The following is a 20,093-nucleotide window of genomic DNA, read 5'->3' on the forward strand; positions in this document are numbered from 1 at the left end:
ACACCATTATCTGTAGAACTAAATTTATATTGTTTTTCAAGTACATGATAATAGCATGTAATAGCTTTATATCATTAAATTAATAAATATTTTAAAATTTACCTTAGTTTCTAATACATTAAATACTGATAGATATAATCCATGTAAACAAAAGTTCTTTGAGTTCTTTCATAATTTTTAAGAGTATAAGGGATCTTATAAAGCAACAATCATCAAAACTTTTTGTTACTGGCTAAGAAACAGCATGGTGGATCAGTGGAATAGGCTAGGTACATAAGACGGTGGTCCTCAGATCATGCTCTAAAACTGAACAGAAGAGTCACTGCATATTGCTTTGATGGAAGGGAGTTTCCTCACCAGGACTTCTTATATCAATCAAAGTCCAATTAAAAAAATAACAGTATGTTTTGTTGCTTGTTTTTTTTTTTTTTTCTCATTTTTCCCTCTTTTGATCTGATTTTTCTCCCACAGCACGATGTGGAAATATGTTTAGAAGAATTGCTTATGTATAACCTATTTTGGATAACTTATTGTCCAGGAGAGATGGAGGGAGAAAAGTTTGAAACACTAGTTTTGTAAAGGGGAATGTTTAAAACTATTTTTGCATGTATTTTGAGAAATAAAAAGCTATTATTACAAAAAAGAATTATGTTTACCATGAGGAAAAATCAATAACAATACAGAATGAATAGCATCTATTTTTATTTGTCATATTCCATTCCATATAAGTTAAAAACCAGTGTTAATTCAATTCTTCTATCATAATGTCTTATAAAACAGAAAAACTTCCCTTCTGTTGCAGTAACAGATCTGTTTTCTAGGCCATAATGATGACAACATGGAAGAGAGAAATGTTTAAATAGGAATAGTCATAACTAGGTCTAAAATTATGCCTTGTCAAAGTTAAACATCTGAAATGTCAGTACTGGAAAAATAACATCTAAACTCTAGCAAGTTTACTCTGAACAGTTAAAACAAACACATTCTAATTCCTGTGTTTTACTTTGCAAGCATTAATGTAAAAAGTTAAATTACATATATAGCAGTTCTAAGCATACCTACATAATCCCAATGGAAAACAAATACTCTGAAATAATAACAATAAATATTATTATTATAGCTAATGTTTACATAATTCTCAATCTATGTCGAGTAGTACTCGGATAAAAACTTTACAACATTTGATCCTTATAACTTCCTAGGAGGTAGGTGCTATTATTATCCCTATTTTACAGATAAAGAAAGTGAGGTTGAATGACTTGCTGAAGGTCACAGTTAATAAGTTCCTAAGGCTAGATTTGAACTCTTCTTGACTCCAGGCCTAGCACTCTATCCATTGTGCCACCTAGCTGCCTAGAAACTGAATAAAATGATGCATAATTTCAATATGTTTTTATCTGGGTTACAGAAAAAGATTCCTTACACTATGAAGGTGCTTTCCCCAGCTATATTAGTGCTGATTAGGACTACTGTTTTTAGTTTATCTACTATCTCACAGACAGGCCTCTTCTATTCCTTCTAACACCATTTTGACCCTACAATCTGTTCTGTTACCATCATTCAACTTGCAACAACCCTACCCTGCCCTTTTCTAATCCTTTGCTTTCTGTGTAATTGTTCCACATACTTCCCCACCATTTGCACAAACATACAACTGAAAGGAAGACCACAAGTCACTTAACTGTTTTGTAATCATCAATGACACAGAAGGGCAAAACTACAAAGATAGACTCTGTTGAACGTATGAAGACCAAATGACATGTTTCCTTCTCTCACTCATATTATCTGTTGTATAACAATGGGATCAATCTCTACTGTTTTGTAGCAGTCACTAAATTAAAACCAGTCACACATGTGACTGGTGATGAACAATAATTAAATAGCCTTGCCCTCTTCCTTCTGACTTTTTACAAAGAGAAATTAAGGGAAAAGAAAGAAGGAAACGAGAGGCCTGATCCTTTAGATTTTTTATTCCTCTTTTTTTTTTTAAACTTTGTCAGAAACAGCAAGAAATGACAAAGACCATTTAGCCTTTATTTTCTCCTAAATGGAATGGAAGGAGAGGTTTGGAAAAAAAATTTTAAGCTATCCTATTGGAAACACAGCCTGCTTCACCATATAATTATGGTGTTTCAAAATGCTCAAAGGAAAGAGTCAAAGGTCTCGATTTAATAAAGATTTTCCTGAGTGAGTCTAGATATCAGTTTCAGATTGGTTTTACCAAAGGAGGAACCTGGTAATGGTCTTGAAGAAGGCTCTCTAGACTGTTTACAGAATTATTTTCCTGAAGATGAAGATCAGTTTGGTGGGAAATTGATACTATGCAACTAAAAGTCAAAGAGGGCTAAACTTTCATTATAATCCTTTCCTCTTAAAAGTTTGGTCCCATTCACCTGGAGGTGAATAGAAAGAATGAATTATCTGCACACGTAATTTGGGGTCTTACTGACCTGTAATATTACAAATGGCCCTGGCAATGATAGAGACAAGGCAAAGACATACAAGTAAAAAAGACATAGAAAGATCTGGCAGTGCATTGGATTATTACCCTGAAGTCAAGTAGGCAAATGTGTTATCAGCAGAAGGATTGTGCTCCCTTTTAATAAACTTGGTAGAAGACCTTTTGGCACTTTAAAACCAAGCAGTCTGAAGTTGTTCTTTGGTGACAGGCCACCCCATCGATCAGTCCCGCTGGATTCCCAGCAGGTTACAGCTGACATCCCATAAGCGCCTTGCTGTTGTCATGTTGCATCCCCGGGAAGAAATCCATGCAGGACTGCATTCACTAGAGAGAAAAGAGACACTGATGTCACCGACTGTGTCCATGAAGCAGACTTGTTTGATCCAAGCTCTAGATAAAGCATGGCAACAATAATAATAGCTAACATTTATATAGCATTCTATGTCAGGTGCTTATTATCTCATTTAACCCTCACAACAATCCTAGGAAGTGGGTGCTATTATTTATTAACAAATGAGGAAACTGAGGCAAATCTGGCTTGCCCAGGGTCACATAGCTAGTAAGTGTCTGATGCCACATTTGAATTCGGATCTTCCTCCCTCCATGCCCAGTGCTCTATACTCTATTTCACCTAGCTACCTAATATAACAGAAAAAAGCACTGTATTGGGTTCCACAGGTTTGAGTTCAAATCCTAGTTTGAGCCAGAAACAAATCCAGAGGATTAAAGATGAAACATACTGTCCACCTCTTGTCAGAGTCGATAGGCTTAAAATACAGGATGAGACATGAATTTTTGAACATGGTCAGTGAGTAAATTTGTTTTGCCTAGATTATTTGTATTATGAGAAAATTAACATAAAATTTTCCAATAGGATAGAAAGAGGAAGAGTGGGAGGGAGAAATTTTGTTTCTTTTACATATGTCATGTGACTTCTCTAGCCCTCAGTTTCTTCTTCTGTAAAATTAGGGGACTGGACAAAATGATTTAAGATCCTTTACAGGTCTAACATTCTTTGATTAATGGATGGTTGTTGAAAAGATAGAATGAGTTATTAAAATGAAACTTTTACTTTACCACTTGATAGTGGTTGGTACAGTGTACATTGTCATTATTTATGAACCAATAAGCCTTAAGTATTTATTATGTGCCAGGTACTACATTAGGTACAGCAGATACAAAGATTAAAATGAAAAGAGTCTCTATGTCCAAGGACTTTCCAACCCCTCGGGAGAGACAACATATATATTTAAGAAAATATAAAATATATAAAAAACAATTATACGATATTTTGAAGGAATGTTTTGAAGTAAAACACAAGCATCTGGGGAATTAGAAAAGATTTTATGTAGGAAGTGGTCCTCAAGTGGAACTCTGAAAGAAGTGAGAGACTTTTAAAAGAAAGAGATGTAAAGGGAATGTGTTCTAGGAATGGGGGAACTGTCAGTGAGTAGGAATGAATAACATGAATTGTTATGTTTGAAAAATAGCAAGGTGAGTTTGCTTGACCACAAAGCCCACGAAGGGGATTAATGTATAATAATTACATTTTAAGCTTCTTGATAGCAATATTGGTGTTTGCTTTTTTTAGTATTCCTAACACTTACCACAATACCTGGCACATAGAGGCTGCTTAATGAAAGCTTTGTTGTTTGCTAGGTAATGATCCTGGAAAGGTAGACTGAAACTTGCTTAGAAACGCCAAAGGAGTTTGATCCTAATGGCAATGGAACTTATTTTACAAAAAAGTAAAAAAGTTAAACTTGTGTGAGGAATGGATTCCAGGGAAGAAAAAGAGGCTAATTAGCTTATGAGAAAGATAATGACTGTTTGAATTACAATAGTGGTGTATTACAAAAGCTCCATAAGTACAAGGAATGTATCTTATTTATCTTCTTTATATGTCCTTGTGCCTCAATAAATGCACGTTGAATGTACAACTAACCAAGCAATCAGACTAAAATTAAAGTCCATAAAATTGGAAAGGGATCCTTCTTCAAAGATCATCTTTGCCTTGATTTGAAGAAGATTGCTCCTAAGCCAATGAAAATAAAGATTTATCTATTTTCTTTTTCAAAATTTATAGACGATAAGGATATTTTATGGTTGTGTTTGGAAACCTGCTGGTGACTTATGGTGATTTATAGTAAGAGTATAGCCCCAGGTGAAATGAAAACCTGTGTAACTGAAACTATGATGTACCCACAAGGGAACACATCTGAGGTTAACTGACTCAGGTATTCCTGTTTTATATGAATGCAGGAGTGTCTGTTTTGGCTATCCTTAGGCGTCTGAGAGCCAGTGTTGATTAACTTTAGGAGTGTAACTATAATCATTATAAAGTGTATTTTTATATTAAAATTGATGGGGGTTGAGGTCCCTTTAAGATTCCTCTCTAATTGTCCAACCCCCATGGCTGACCTTGATTCACAAATCCTGGTCAAAAGCAATCCTTTTGAATATCCAGGCCCAGCCCCACTATCTGCTCAGCTTCCCCCAGCCCTCACCTGATCCAAGCTAACTGAAAAGCCCACCAAGAACTTGGGGGTACCGCCCATCATCTTTTAGGTATAAAAGAGCCAAGCGGAGCTCCCTCTTTGCAGGAGCCCTCCCCACCAACACATGGTATCCTTCTAGCCATGTAAGGGTTCCTGCCCGCCCAGCAGCCACCTTTAGCTCTTCTAACTGAGCTTTACTTCCAAATTCCTACAATAAACCTTTTATTTATCAATCTAGGTTTTCGGGCCTGTAAATTCATTTACAGGAGACACTGCGCCTCATGGGATTATCTTTGCGCCGAGAAACGGGGTTCCCCCTTTCCTTTCCCTCATTAGTTGGTGGCCCGCCCGGGGACTCCAAAAATTGTTACCCTGAAAACTAACCTTAACCTTTTCAGGTCTCTCAGAACCAGTCTTCGTCCTTAACAGTTTGAGCAGCTTCCTAGAAGAATATCTGTGTTCCTACCCTCATCTCACTCTATCTCTAAAACATGGGGCACCCAGACCAGGTTTGGGGTGGGAGCAAAGCCTCCCGTGGAGATTGCTTGCTTTTCCGGGAAAAAGCCCTCCTTTTGTCTAACTCCATCTCTAGAGACAAAAGACCTTCTTTTCCAAGGCATTTCTAATCCCTTTATCTTGCCAGAAAAACCTGCCCTCAGACTGTAACTCTGAAGTGTCTCTTCTTCACCCCTCCCCCACCATGTGGCCGTTCATTCTGAGGATCCCTCTCAGGTCCCAGGCCAGCAGTCTCCTTGATCTCTTCTGGGGGAGAAATCTGAGCTCCTCTCGAACTCCACCGTAGTGGTCAGTCTGTAGCCACACAAGGAGACAGTCAATGAATCAGGTGAACTTGGAGATGTGTCTCTACCCAACTGCATGAGCCTTCACTTTCACAACTGGAGAAGCACTGGGTAAGATAACATCTCTCCTTTCCCCCATTTCCTCTCTTTTCCAACCTCTCCCATATGGCTTAGCAACCTGCCATTTAAATGCTCCCATCCTGTCCCCTTCTTGGGGTACAGTGGGGAGATTTGGGGACTCTTTTCAAGATCTCTAGTAACACCCCTCCCATAGTTTTTACCTGGCTCTTAAAGGTTTCCAGCACTCTCAGAGAACTAGCTTGCCCCATACATTTTAAAAAGGGACTCGGTTTCCTGATTTAGTCATCCTGTATTAGAACATGCTCTCTAGGCTGGATATAGGATTTTCTAAGCCTCAGGGCATACTTATTTGCTCTCTAAAGCCTAGACAGAGAATTTAAACTGCTCAAGCCTTTCTCTGTCTCAGTACCTTCTCGACTGGTATTCTATGCCCTCTGCCAATAATTAAAATTTCTTTTCTGAAGTGCAGCTTTGGCCACACTGTCATTTCAGAAAGGAGATCTTTGTAATTTTGGCTAGGGAACAAAATTCCGAATCCAAGCAAATTAATTGTTAAGAGAGTGAAAATAGTTTCTTTTGATTTCTCCTTTTTTCCCCCCATCCTGACTGCAGGAAGGCAGGGGTGAATTAAAGAGAGAGATTGAAACTATTTAAAAAAAACACTTCTTAACTACTTTTAATTTGGCGCTTCTCTAGAATCTTTCTCTGTTCCTGGTGTGCGACAGTTCTCTTTTTTTACTGCCTCAGTTTCCTTAAGCTGATCTCTTTCTTGCCTCATTTCTGGCATTTCAGTCCAGGAAGCCAGGGATATAGAATAAGAATAGATTCTCCCTCAAGCTGCCTTTTAGAGAATGGCTAAATTAACACCTGAATTCTATGTAGAATTCCAATCTCTCTCTCTCTCTCTACTTGCCCAATCCCCAACTTTCTTTTCAGGGGTTGAGTATCTCCAATTAGGGTCTGACTTTTCTAAAAGTACATACTAGCATTATGTGCTAGCTGCCTTCCCCTCCCCTAGCCTCTTCTAACAGAGTAGGGAGGGGCCACGTGGGATTTCTCCACACCTAACTTCAGCCCACTTTCAAATTAATCGATCTATTTTTTAAAGACTCGTTAAAACTGAGGGACTTGCTAAAACTGATTATTGCTCTGTATGAGAAAAAACTTTAACTATTGCTGTATAAAACTGTTTACTATAATCTGATAATTTCTGCAAATAGGGGAGGAAGGAAACTGAGATTTCAGCGGGTCAAAAAAAATTGGGAAAAACTGACGTCTTATTTCATTAAGTTCAGGCTGAATTGGAAACTATTTTACTCTTTGCTTAAAATTTACTGGACTATGATTTGCTGGGTTTTGTTTTAACTTTGAAATCCCTTATTCAGTCTTTGGGATTATTCTTTAGAAACAACCAAAAATCAGACACCTGTCCAAGGACTGGCAGTCTCTCTGATCTGTTTCTCCACCCCTGTTATCCCAGTTCCTCAATTAGTATTTCAGCATTTCAATATTAGGACTCTAACGGTTTGGGGTGGCCTATCTTGGTCTAATTGCATAATTTGCTCTATCAAGAGAGGACAGATAGAGCTGCTCCAGGTCTCATTTTTCCTCTTGGAGTGCCTTCTCAGGGCAGCAGGACTGCCTTGAGCATTGCTACACAGCGAGGCTGAATTAAATGCATAAATAAATGCACAGACCTAAAGACTGTCCACCTCTGGCTAAGATGCCTCCCAACTGCAGAGATTCCAACAGGGAAGCTTGTGTGTCTCTCTGAATAAGGAGTGCTGTTCTATGCTAATAATTCTGGGGTTATCGGGGAGAAACTGGTCCTTGCCACAAGTCCTCGCGTTTTCTAGTTTTAGTCTGGTTTGTTTATTATTGTTCTGACTCAGTTTCCCTAATTATCCTGACTCAGTCCTGCCTCAGTTTCTCTGCCTCTTAGTTCTGCAAAACCTCCCCCTGCCTCTTTATCAGAATACTTGATAAGATCTTATGTTTCAGAATAGCAGAATGCCTCTCTCTTCCCAAGCTATCAGAATCTCTTATCAAGATGCTGTCTCCACTGATTGTCATCTCTCTAGAGACCTATACTCCAATATTGCTCTCGCCTCTATTTGAGTCTTCCCATCATGAGGTAACACAACCACACGCACACACACACACACACACACACACACACTCTATCAGTGAGGTGGGACAGCTCAATTTCCCGGGACTTGATTGACGCTGTCTGGAGCTCTATGCTCAAGCCAAGCATTGCTCATTGAGACATCATGGCACAGCTCTGGCCAAATTAAAAGTTTTTGTCGTATCTCTCTCTCTTAAGGACGCCTAAAGGGAATGAAGGCTATAGGGTTAGGGTCTGGTTACTGCCTCTCTATAAACTTCACTGAACAGATTAACTAATCTATCTCCACCCATCTTGACAGGGCTTCCCTGCTGTTAGGACACACCCACCAAAGCTAGCCTCTTTGAAGCAAAAAGGTTGGGAAAAGAGCAATAATCAAACTTAGCCTGGGCTTCTGTGAATGTCATCCATACTTCAATAGGATTTATTCCTAAAAGTTTAACTGCTAACTTCTTGAATTCTCTTATGTGGAATTCTGTATATGATTGTATTTGCTTTGGGTATTTTAAAGACAAACTAATTTGTATGAATAATGTTCACTTATGAAACATCTACTTGGATATGAACTCATTGGGACAAATTCCTTATTGTTATCAACATAAGGTTATGACAAATATTTGTTTAGAATTTATGTTCTTGCATTTTTTCCTCATGTAACTGATTTTAAGATCAGAGCAACAGTCAATAGAAACTGTTAATGCAATTCGATTATGTCATACCTTGATGTTTCCAGCCTGATTATATGTAATCATTGTATTCTAAATGCTTGGGCAAATAAGGATTTAACCTGGTCATCTAATAGAGATCTGTAAGACCAAAACTGATTTCTAACACCTGTTGGTTTCCTTTATCTTGCTAACCTGAGACGCTCAGTTCTCTTCTCAGGGCAACTCCTGCCTCCAGACACTCAGAGAGACGGAGAGGTGCTCTTTTAATGCAAATCTCTTCTAGACTTAAGCCTTAGAAGACCCCAGTCTCTGCCCTGAATTCAAGCAGGAGAAACTGCCTTCTCACCACTACACAACAACACAAGGGTTGAACTGGCCCCCCAGAGTCCTGCTCCCTGGTAGGAATTTGAGGTATGGCCCTCTTTCCCTTTTATCTCAGGACAGCCAGAACACCTCAGGGGTTGGTAAGCTGGGTAGGCTATGCTGATACTGTGCACCCCTCCTCCATAGAGTGGGGAAACTAGGAAAGAAAAGATTCAGGATCTTTGCTTATTGAATAACTAACTCTCTTCAAGAAAAACAGCATAGTTTTTCCAACACTTCCAAGAGCTTAAACCGCATTCTTATCTTGATCTGCAGCTCTGACAATGGGGATATACCCATCCCTAGACCCTGCCTTACAGAAGAGCAGTGGTTCAATAAATCTACTAGATATCAAGGCCTCTTGCCTCTCCTGACTTCTGAGTCCACACCCTTTAATCCCAATCCCAGGAGAAATTAGCTCTCCTGGAAATTAAGGGTGAAAGAGCTAGGCTACAAATAATCTTTTCTCTCAGCATTTTCTCCTATTTCTCTTTGATAATTAGATGGGCCATCAGACAAGCAGCCCACAGAAGGGACCTGATGCATTTCTAGTTAAAGGCCCCATTCTCCTGAATGTCACCATCTCCACCCTGGATCACACCCCACTTTTAATCTGTTCCCGAGATCTGTTTTCTCTAGGCTTCACACCCTTGGATTCTCAGCTGGCCTTTCAGCCTGGAGAACATTGACTGGGGACAACTGACCCGGACACCCCCTCGATGATGCCCTGCTGCCATCCCCCTCATCTCACGCTTCACCTCTTGGCATGAAACCCCAAATCTCTATGACCCTTGTCAGCTCGAAGCAGTTAAGAGGGATCAACGCCCCTTTTCCCACATGTATCTGGAGGCGATGGTTTGAGAGGGGAACAAGACGAGAGGACCCCGCTACTCTGAAGATCTTTGGAGAAAATCTTCAACCTTGCCTTAAATGAAGGACACTGCCCCATATTTTTTCTTAAATGAATTTAAGTCTCAACTGTTTAAGGGGGGAAATGATGGGGGATGAGGTCCCTTTAAGATTCCTCTCTAATTGTCCAACCCCCATGGCTGACCTTGATTCACAAATCCTGTCAAAAGCACCCTTTTGAATACCCAGGCCCAGCCCCACTATCTGCTCAGCTTCCCCCAGCCCTCACCTGATCTGAGCTAACTGAAAAGCCCACCAAGAACTTGGGGGTACCGCCCATCATCTTTTAGGTATGAAAGAGCCAAGCGGAGCTCCCTCTTTGCAGGAGCCCTCCCCACCAACACATGGTATCCTTCTAGCCATGTAAGGGTTCCTCCCCATCCAGCGGACACCTTTAGCCCTGGCGCCTTTCTAAATGAGCTTTACTTCCAAATTCCTACAATAAACCTTTTATTTATCAATCTAGGTTTTAGGGCCTGTAAATTCATTTACAGGGGTCACTGTGCCTCATGGGATTATCTTTGCGCCAAGAAACGGGTTCCCCCTTTCCTTTCCCTCATTAAAATGATGGAAGAAACAAAGGACAAAACCTTCTGGCTTATTATAAGGACAATAGAGCTTACTAGAAAACCTTCCATCATAAAGTTCTGAAATCTTGTACAGAACAGATATACAGGACAAAATTAAACTATACATGAATCAAGAGAATTATAAATAACTGAATTTTATACTCATGGTATCATAATTAAGGTGCAGAGGATCCATAACAGTTCAAATATGACTTAGAAGCATTATGGACAAATCATTCAGGAGCTGCCGTACTCAATATCAATATGCGAAAAAAGTATCTAAGTATTTATCAGTAACATGAAGATAACTCAATAATTTGTATTTCTATCAATATAAGGCTTGTTTTTAACTCTGGATATGTTTTCATGCAATTGACATTCTATGAGGGAAAAATTTGACTTCATACCTGAAATGTTTCCCACTCAGAGGCTCAAGGCCCTCGGTCAAAGCACAATACAGGCTAGTCTGGGCTCCCTCCTGAGGGGTCTTAATAAAGGAGGAGAACAGCTTAAATATCAGTTTCATGCAAGTTGAATGCCGGAACAACTCAGAATTGACGGTTCCAGGGTGCACAGAATATGTAGTTACTCCAGTACCTAGAATTAGAAGAATAAGGATTGTGGGAGGTCACATATAAAAACTCAAAATCTCAATCACTGGTGTATTACCAACATCATCTTAGAAGTCTAGGTCATAAGGTAGGACTCAATAGGACTCATTTTTACACAGAACAAGCCTAGAAACCTGCTGCTTTATTTGACTTAGAAATGGTGAGATTCCAAACTTCTACCTTGATAAATGAAGGTCAAGTCCTTAGCTACCTCAGATTGTGGGTCCTTATTTATTTTCCAACTGGCCACTGAGCAAGAGATGCTTGAGGAAATAATAGGTGAGGCCCAAATTGTAGGATTCTTTATTCTGTACATTTTAGGAGGATTCTGTCTAAGTGAAGAAGAAGGGAAGACAACTGGATTCCCTACTGCTTTTTACCACTTCTGTTCCACTACTTCCATTCTTCTGCAGGTCTACCTTTTAGTCTCCGAGCTAACTCCTGGGTGAAAAGCACATTGGCCAGCTTGCTGTGGCAGTAGGCAAGGCCCCGGTTATAGTACTTCTCGCCATGTAGGTTGTAAAAATGGATCCTGCCGAGGTGAAATGCCAAGGAAGACAGGTTTATCACCCTTGATGGGGCTGATTCCTTCAGCCTGTCCAACAGCAGATGAGTCAGAAGAAAATGACCTGAGAAGGAATACAGAAAAGGAGAAAGTTCAGAGGTAATAATAGTATAGAGCCAATTAGAGAAAATGTCAAGCATCACTAGCATTTATATTTACAGAGCATGCTAAGGTTCAGAGTGCTTTACATATGTTGTCTCATTTGATTCTCATCAAAAACTTGGGAAGATTGGTACTTAGTGATCTTATTCTCATTACAGATGAGGGAACTAAATTTTCGACTTGCCCTATGTTTCTCAACTAGTAAGCTGGGTCAAAAGTGGACTTTTGGTTTCCACTGTTCCATGCTATCTTTTTAATGAAAAATTAGGACTATCCCAAAAAGAAATGTGAAGTAGCCCAGATAGAGTACCAGAATCCAATCTTTTGGATAAATAGTGGATCAAATCTTTTTGCATACAACTTAAAGTGGCTTCAGAAGTAAGATGCCAGAGGGTAGTTTCTGTTCAATAGGAACTGACTGAGAATTAGGAATTTCTCCTATAACAGGTTCAAAATATGGACAGGGTGATAAGGATTATTGCTGAAGCAACTGTAAGCATAAATGCAATGTGGTAGCTATGAACATCCTAAGCTAAAATGAACCTAAATCAGAGAGTTGTAAGGAAAGAGGACTTAGTAATATCTTCAGCTTTGTAGCTGTTAGATTTCTTACCTAAGTGGTTGACTCCGATGTGCATCTCAAATCCATCAGCTGTCTTAGAGTAAGGGCACATCATCACTCCTGCGTTGTTGATCAGGATGTGAAGCTGTTTTTCCTCTGCAAAGAGAAAGAGATGAGGATTTAGCAGCAGCCATCCAAGGCTACCCATGGCCTGGATACATACCCAGCCTTCTTGCATATGATGAGGCATGGGGAAAAAAAAGAGACTCAAGAATCAAATCATTATTTTTCTATCAGTTGCATAGGTCACATTCAGTCCATAGATCAATAATCAATCCTGTACTAATAAATTTTTATCTAATTCCATATGCTACAAAGAAGATAGACTTGCATGAAGCAGGCATGAAATTGATAGACCAGGTGACTTTGAGACCCTTAAGAGAAGAATCAAAAGTCATCTATTTATGGAAAGCTACCTGCCCACCTTTCCCAGTGAGAATGGCTTCCAGGGGACAGAAGAGAATTGACACTCCTATTGGTAAGGCAAGATTAGAACCTAATTTGAGTTATTCTTCCAGCTTAGCGTTTCTTAAATGTAGAGATTTTTTTTTTAGAACAGCCAAGATAGTTCTTACACAAGCCACACAGTGAGAGTGCTATTCCCATTCTTATTTCTTGTCCCTTCTTTGATCCTTTTCTCCTGATTACTCAGTTTGACTCTCACCTGCCAAGAAGGCCTCAGCAAAGGCTCGTATTGATTTGGTGTCAGACAGGTCCAGCTTCCGCACCAGCACCTGGTGGTTTCCTGTCTTAGCCCGGATTTCACTGGCTGCCAACTCCCCTTTTTGTAAATCCCTACAAGCAATATATACTCGAGCTCCTAAGAGTAAAGATATAAACAAGATCAATTTTTGTGTATAGCACAATACAATTTTAACTTGATTTTAAGAGCAAATCTGGTGGTGATGCTCATGATGGACTTAGGGAAGGTTCTTATACAATTGAAGGGGCATTGTCTTGTAAGTCTATACTCCATATACATCACCCCCACCCCTAATTCTTCATCATGGGGAAAAGGGAATCACAAGTTGGGATCCAGAATATGGGGAAAGTTAAAAAGGGAAGTTAAGTCATTCTATCTGGGTGAAGAGAGAGCATGATCCACTCAGTTTAATTCCCACCAGGCTTGGGAGCCCGTGCATTGAGACGAAGTACAATAGGGAAGACAAAATAGTTACTGAATAAATCTAAGGTAATCAATGAAGACAGGAAAGCAGGAAGATGCCCAAGTTCAGGATGGGTATAAATAGGGTATAACAACAGAGATTCTTTTTTTTAATAGCTTTTTATTAATAGAACATATACATGGGTAATTTTCCCAACATTGACCCTTGCAAACACTTCTGTTCCTACTTTTCCCTTCCTTGCCTCCACGCCCTCCCCTAGATGGCAGGCAGTCTCATACATGTTAAAGTATATCTTAAATACAATATATGTGTACATATTTATACAGTTCTCTTAACAACAGAGATTCTTAAAAAGGACTGTAAGCTCAGCCCAATCTGACCGACCAGGATGAGCTGTTCTTTAAAGTTTCAAGGAGGAATCTATTAGACTTATTTTACAGAGAAGGTAGCTGAGGCACAAAGTATTAGAACTTTACTCGGCAAATTACTAACATTCATAGTACATACCATGGTATGCAAAGCTTTGTGGTAGCATAGGTTCAGAACTCAGTGGGGACAACTGAAATTCAGATTCCAAGGATACTCTTAAATTATGAACCATAGATACCTAAAACTAAGAGGGAAAAGATAAAATAACAAAAAAAAGAAAATAAAAGCTGTAGAGGACTGGAGGAACATAAACTTACCTCTCTGAGCAAGATCTTTGGCTGTCTCCTTCCCAATACCTGTGTTGGCTCCAGTAACTATTACTACCTTTCCAGGAAGCTGAACTGTTGATGTACATACTCCTTTGGAAACTGCTTTCCTACAGAGAAAAAGAAAAAAATTCATTTTTTCCCCCAACAAGCTCCCTACCTCAGCCTGGGTTTTTTATGCTTATTTGATTTTTTTTTTCCCCATTGCAGTGTCTTTCAGACAATAAACATCTTTTATTATCCTGTGAAAGATTTTTTGAGGGTGGGCTTTTTTTTGGAGGGGAAGATGGGAGGAGCTTGCAGAGGCAAGTAGTTTTAGTGCTCCCAGTTAAATGAATTGCATCTATTTCAAGCTGCTAGTAGAGGCAACTAGATGGTTAGTGGATAGAGCCCTGGACTTGGAGTAAGAAAGGCCCAAGTTAAAATCCAGTCTTAAACATTTACGATTTATGTGACTCTGGGTAAGTCATTTAACCTGTTTATTTTAATCCACTGGAGAAGGAAAAGGCAAATCACTCCAGTATCTTTGCCCAAAAATATCTCATGAACTCACAATCTTCTCCAGTCATCCTAATCTATATTTTCCCACTGGACCCAGATGGCTCTGGAGGAGAAAGTGAGGTAGGTGACTTTGCACAGCTCTCCATTACTTAAATCTAATTTACTTGCATGTCATGGCAACATCTCCCTGATGTCAGGGTTCTTTTAGAAAATGAAGGACAAACAAGAAGAGCATAACAACTTAGGACTAGAAAAAAATGGAAACAATGGGTACCCATCAATTGGGGAATTGTGGTATATGATTATGATGGAATGTTGTTATGCTATAAGAAATGATGAGCAGGATGCTTATTAAAAAACCTGGGAGTCTTATATAAATTAATACAAAGTGAAGTAAGCAAACCAGAACATTGTATATGATAACAGCATATAGTAATAATAAAATGTGAAAAACTAAGCTACTCTGATCAAGACAATAATCCAAGACAATTCTAAAGAACTCATAATGAAAGATGCTATCACCCTCTCCCCAGAGAGATAATTGATGGACATTGCATACAGACTGAAGTACTTTTTTTCACTTTCTTTTTACTTCCCCCTCTCTCAGGATTTTCTGTGTTTTCTTTTGCAACATAGCTAACATGATATTATATTTTGCATGACTTTGAATGCATAATCAGTATATTGCTTGTCTTCTCAAAAGATGTGGGAGGTGTAGGAGGGAGTGAGAGAATTTGGAACCCAAAATTAAAAAAAATAATAAATGTTAAAAATGTATTTAAATGTTAATTGAGAAATATTTAACTAAATGCCATGTATATGTATATATTTAAAAGTAACAAACTAATTTTAAAAACATGGAAAAAATATATGAACTGATGCAAAGTAAAACACAATACAGATCTACTATAATGGAAACAAATAGCCAAACTTGGGTTTACTGGAAAGACCAATTTTGATCTTAGAGAACAAGCATTGAAGGATACTCTATACCTATCCGGAGTTTGAAGTGCCTTGGATATGGAATGTCAGAAAGTTGACTTGCAAGATATTTAACTGTTTCTTTATTACAAGTGAGGATTCATAATGAAGGCATATTGGGAAATAACTGTGATGTGAGAAATGAAGTTAAATTTTTTTATTTTAAAATGGCAATTAAAAAAAAAAAAAAAGAGGATTAGACTCTCAGTCAGCAGGACATTGAGCTTCAATTTCAACAATTAACTTTATGCCTTTGTATCCCTAACACTTAGCTCGGTGCTTGGCACATAGCAGGAGATCATAAGCCTTATTCTGTGGAATGATTATATCTCTATTCCATACTGGGCATGCTTTCTTATTGCCTTGGCACAAAGCTAGTCCTGTTGATGAGAACTAGATAAGGGGTACCTAAATGAAATTAGGTTTAATTGAGGTCTAGTGGCAGGTTCAGGGTACAGGGAGTCAGATAGAGCTCCCCTGCAACCCCTTTGGATTCAGTACAAGGATAAAGAGTTAAATGAGGTCTAATAACAGCACAAGAGTTCTCTGTAAAGGAATTTATAGACCCGAAAACCTAGATTGATAAAAGAGGTTTATTATGGGATTTGGCAGGAAGGTTAAAAGGTAGGAAGACTCCAGAGCCAGGGTTGGTTCCAGTGGGCAGAAATCCTTGAAATGGCCAGCATAAAGATGCCATGTTTGGGACCTCTGCCAAGAGTAGACTCCAGTTTGGCTCTTTTTATAATATGTGGGCTTTGGACAATCTGAAGGAGCCTGTGGGTGGAGTCCCAGGTTGGCTTCCTGCTAGAGTTTCAGGCAGGGTTAGAATTTGAATAGAATTCAATGGGTTTTTAGATAAGGGTGAAACTGTGCTTGGGGTGGGGTCCCTTCCCGAAGGCAGAGTCCAAGGAGGTTTTAAGAGTTTTGGGGTTTCCTCATCACTGTGAAAAAATTTTTTTTGAAATTATAATACTTGATCCTTGTATAAGAGGTTTTGTTTAGTGGAGAGGTAAGATGGAAGAAGACTGCTTGGACTGAAACCAATTCTGGGATAGAAATTTAGTGCTGACGTTAATATTCATTTCTGTGAAACTTTATGTGTTCTAAATTTTTCTCCCTCCTTCCCTTATCCCACCTCTATCCCAAAACAGCAAGCAATCATATTAATTAAATATGTACAATTCTGGTGCTGACTTTAGCTAAGTGTCCCTGGGTATAGCAGCTACACTTTCTGGGCTAGAATACCCATAACTTCCAAGTGTGGGGCAACATCTATGCTACTTTCTTCAAGCATTAGGAAATATTTTATAAAGCTTAAAAAATAATACAAATATAAATTATTTCCTGGATTGCTTCCAAAATCTTTAGTTTGCACCTTTATTTCCAATCTGCCGATAAGATTATCTGTACTGTATATAGGATCCTAAACAGGATCTCTAAAAGTAAAGAAACAAAAATAGTAAATAACCAACATGAGGACAGACAGTATTCAGATTAGGAACAAATATAGCTAAAACTTGTTAAGGTTTGTTTACCCCATATTATGATTTCCTTTTCTACCAAGCCATGAAAAAAGCCAGCTTTTTGATTCTTAGAACTCTTTAAAAAACAATCTATCTATCATGGCACAGAGGATATTTCAATGGCTTTTTTTTTTTCATTCAAATCTTGAATCTGTAAGATGCAATTTCGTATATACACACTCACTATTTTATAGTTGTAATAGCCTCCATGGTCTATTTCAAGGACTATTCAATGTTAAAACAAAACAAAACCAGAGAAAATCAAACCACCAAATATTGCCAACAGGGCTTCCCTCCTGATTTCCCATAGCACTTTGGTGTTTCAGTCCCTAAAGTTAAAGAATCTAGACACAGTATCTAAATGTGCGATTTCATCAGTTTCACCCAACTACCTCTGCCAGTGCTGATCAGTAACCGGTCTGCAGTCTGTCTACAATGTAAGCCATTCGTTTGCCTGTGACACTGTGAATTTAAGGAATTTTCTCACTGTCACAAAACATTCTGTGCCAGAGGCCAAACCTTAACTCAAATCTCTTGAATTTAAGGAGAAAGTTACAGAAAGAAGCGAATATAAGAAACTTAAATTTAAATCCTTAAATGCCATTTAATGCCACTAGTTGCCCCCCATCTTTTGATGCTCCAAACTTATTCTTGGTTAATCATCCAAACTCAGCCAGTCAACGCATGGCAGTTTTTCCTCTTTGCTCAGAGGAAATCTCTGTCTTTCCCTAGATTTTGCCCTTGATTTGGAGAAACTGAAGGCCATTCAAAAAAGTGAGCAGTTATGTTTCTAAATCCTACTGAAAGGAGATGCAATGCAGGAAGTAACACGTGTCCCCCTCAGCCTTAATAAAATATCCTCTGTGAACTTTTTCATTTGACTCTGAGACTAAGAGAGCAACTGAGTAATTTTTTTTCTGCTCATACTGCTAATGAATAATGGAATAAGTCTCTGGAGCCTAACTCTTTCTGGGAGGTTGTACTTGGGCCGGAAGGCGAAGAGATAACAATCAAGATGTAGCAAGTACCGCGATTTCGTAAATTTTCAGGGCCAAAGGGAATTACGGTTGGGGGTGGGGGGAGGAGGAAATGTGCTCTCTTATCTGAAGCTCTGAGTTAAGAATTGGAGTTTGAGGCGAGGAGCCGGTGGGTGGGTGGCGGAAGTTGGGTCCTAGGTCTAAGATTTCTTCAAACTATTTCCACTAGAGAAAACAATTTCGTGGGTGTTGCATTGATCCCAAGGAAAACACTATTTTTTGCTTTTCATCTTCTCTCACAAGGACTGTCCAAAACCCCACTTGAGCCCCTGTGCCACCAAGGGCATATTAAACTTCCTAGAGGAAGGGGACACCCAGATCTCCTAGGATCTGGCCATGGGAGTGGATCAGAGATTCCCAGTCTGACTCTTTCACAATCTATCCCTCACCAGACTCCATGCCGGGCCCGCAAGCTCAGCCCTCCTCTGCGTTTGGCTAGGACCACCCTTTGCAAGGAGCCCCCGTCAGGCTCAGCCCGCCGAGGCCCTCCAGTTAGAAGCTTTCTCCTCAGCGACAAGCTCCTCATCTCCATAGGAAGGTGGGCTGAGGGAGAAAACGGGAGGGGAAGGGAATGGCCGCAGCCGGCCGGCTATGAGCCGTCACTCACCTGATGTAGGGTGCGGCCAAGATCAGGAGGAAGACGAATGAAGCGAAGAGAGCCAGAACCCAGAACATCTTTCCCTAAATTTGCAGGGTTGAGCCCCAGTCAAGGATGCTGCAGAAATCTTGGCTCTAACTGGCACCAGATACTGTGGCTGGCTCTCTCCGGGCACTTCCCATTTAAATTGCAATAGGTTCAACTGGGGGGGGGGGGAAACAAAGGCTTCTGGGCAATGTAGTCTAATTTAGACTTTTCCTAGAAGCCGCAGAATCCCAGGCTGGGATTAGTGCTACAGGATTTCTAGTAAATCCCATCCCAGAGGTTTTCTACCTCACTTGGGAAGGGGATGGAAGGGCAAGCTGAGGATAAAATGATTTTGAACTTACTAGTGAATAATTGTCCTACCTGAAAAAAAAGTTTATCAGTTTCATTTGTCTATGTTTTAATCACACATAATTTAGTCACTTAACCTTTATGACCTATAGTTTCGTCATCTGTAAAATGGGGATAATAATAACATACATCCTCCCCTCATTCCACCAATGAAATAATAATTGTAAATAACTTAATACAGTTCCTGGCACATATTAGCTATTTTGGTGGCTTAGTGATAAGTGCCAGCCCTGGAATCAGGAGGACTGAATTCAAATTTGACCTCAGACACTTATTATCTGTGTGATCCTGGGCATGTCATTCTACCTTGTTTGCCTGTGTCTTGTAAAATGAGCCAGAGAAGGGAAAAAACCACTCTATTATCTTTGCCAAGAAAGCCCCAAATGAAGAATCAGACTCAACTAATCAATCAAAAAATAAATCATCATCATTATTATATAACTTGAAGGAGAGGGGAAAGATAGTCTTTGTTTCAAGGACAGTTCTCTGTAGTAAGCTGATATTTATATAGTTTATCAAGTATTTTCCAGAGATTATTTTATTGGACTAACAAGCCTTTGTGGCCCTGAGAGTCAGTAATTTCCCCCTAAATCCCAGAGAATTATCAGAGGCAGGATTTAAATCCAGTTTTGCCAACTTAAATTCTAACATTCTCTCTACTATACCATACAATCTCTCCATTGTATATAGCAAACACTTAACTAATTCCTTTCTGGAAAATTTCAATCCCTATTTCATTCAAAGTCAGGAGGTTTAAGATTAAATTGGGTAGATTATAGTTTTTAGTGACTCATAGGATAAAAAACTTCCATTGGTTTAACATTAATCTTCAATTCAAATCAATAAACATTTATTAAG

At 39.2% G+C, this 20,093-nt stretch overlaps 1 protein-coding gene across 1 annotated transcript; it reads right to left on the reverse strand.

Moving 5' to 3' along the window:
• Positions 1 to 685: 685 nt before the first annotated feature.
• LOC141556398 (retinol dehydrogenase 11-like) lies at positions 686 to 19,043 on the reverse strand. The gene is made up of 7 exons (XM_074290455.1): positions 18,849 to 19,043; positions 14,191 to 14,309; positions 13,042 to 13,197; positions 12,369 to 12,473; positions 11,508 to 11,717; positions 10,885 to 11,074; positions 686 to 2,785 (listed from the first exon to the last, which is right to left on the reverse strand). Exons 1-7 carry the CDS (start codon positions 18,914 to 18,916, stop codon positions 2,683 to 2,685), a joined length of 951 nt encoding a protein of 316 aa, XP_074146556.1. The 5' UTR covers positions 18,917 to 19,043; the 3' UTR covers positions 686 to 2,682.
• Between the last annotated feature and the right edge of the window lie 1,050 nt (positions 19,044 to 20,093).

Source organism: Sminthopsis crassicaudata, chromosome 2, assembly GCF_048593235.1.
Source record: "Sminthopsis crassicaudata isolate SCR6 chromosome 2, ASM4859323v1, whole genome shotgun sequence".
NCBI classification, from domain to species: Eukaryota; Metazoa; Chordata; class Mammalia; order Dasyuromorphia; family Dasyuridae; genus Sminthopsis; species Sminthopsis crassicaudata.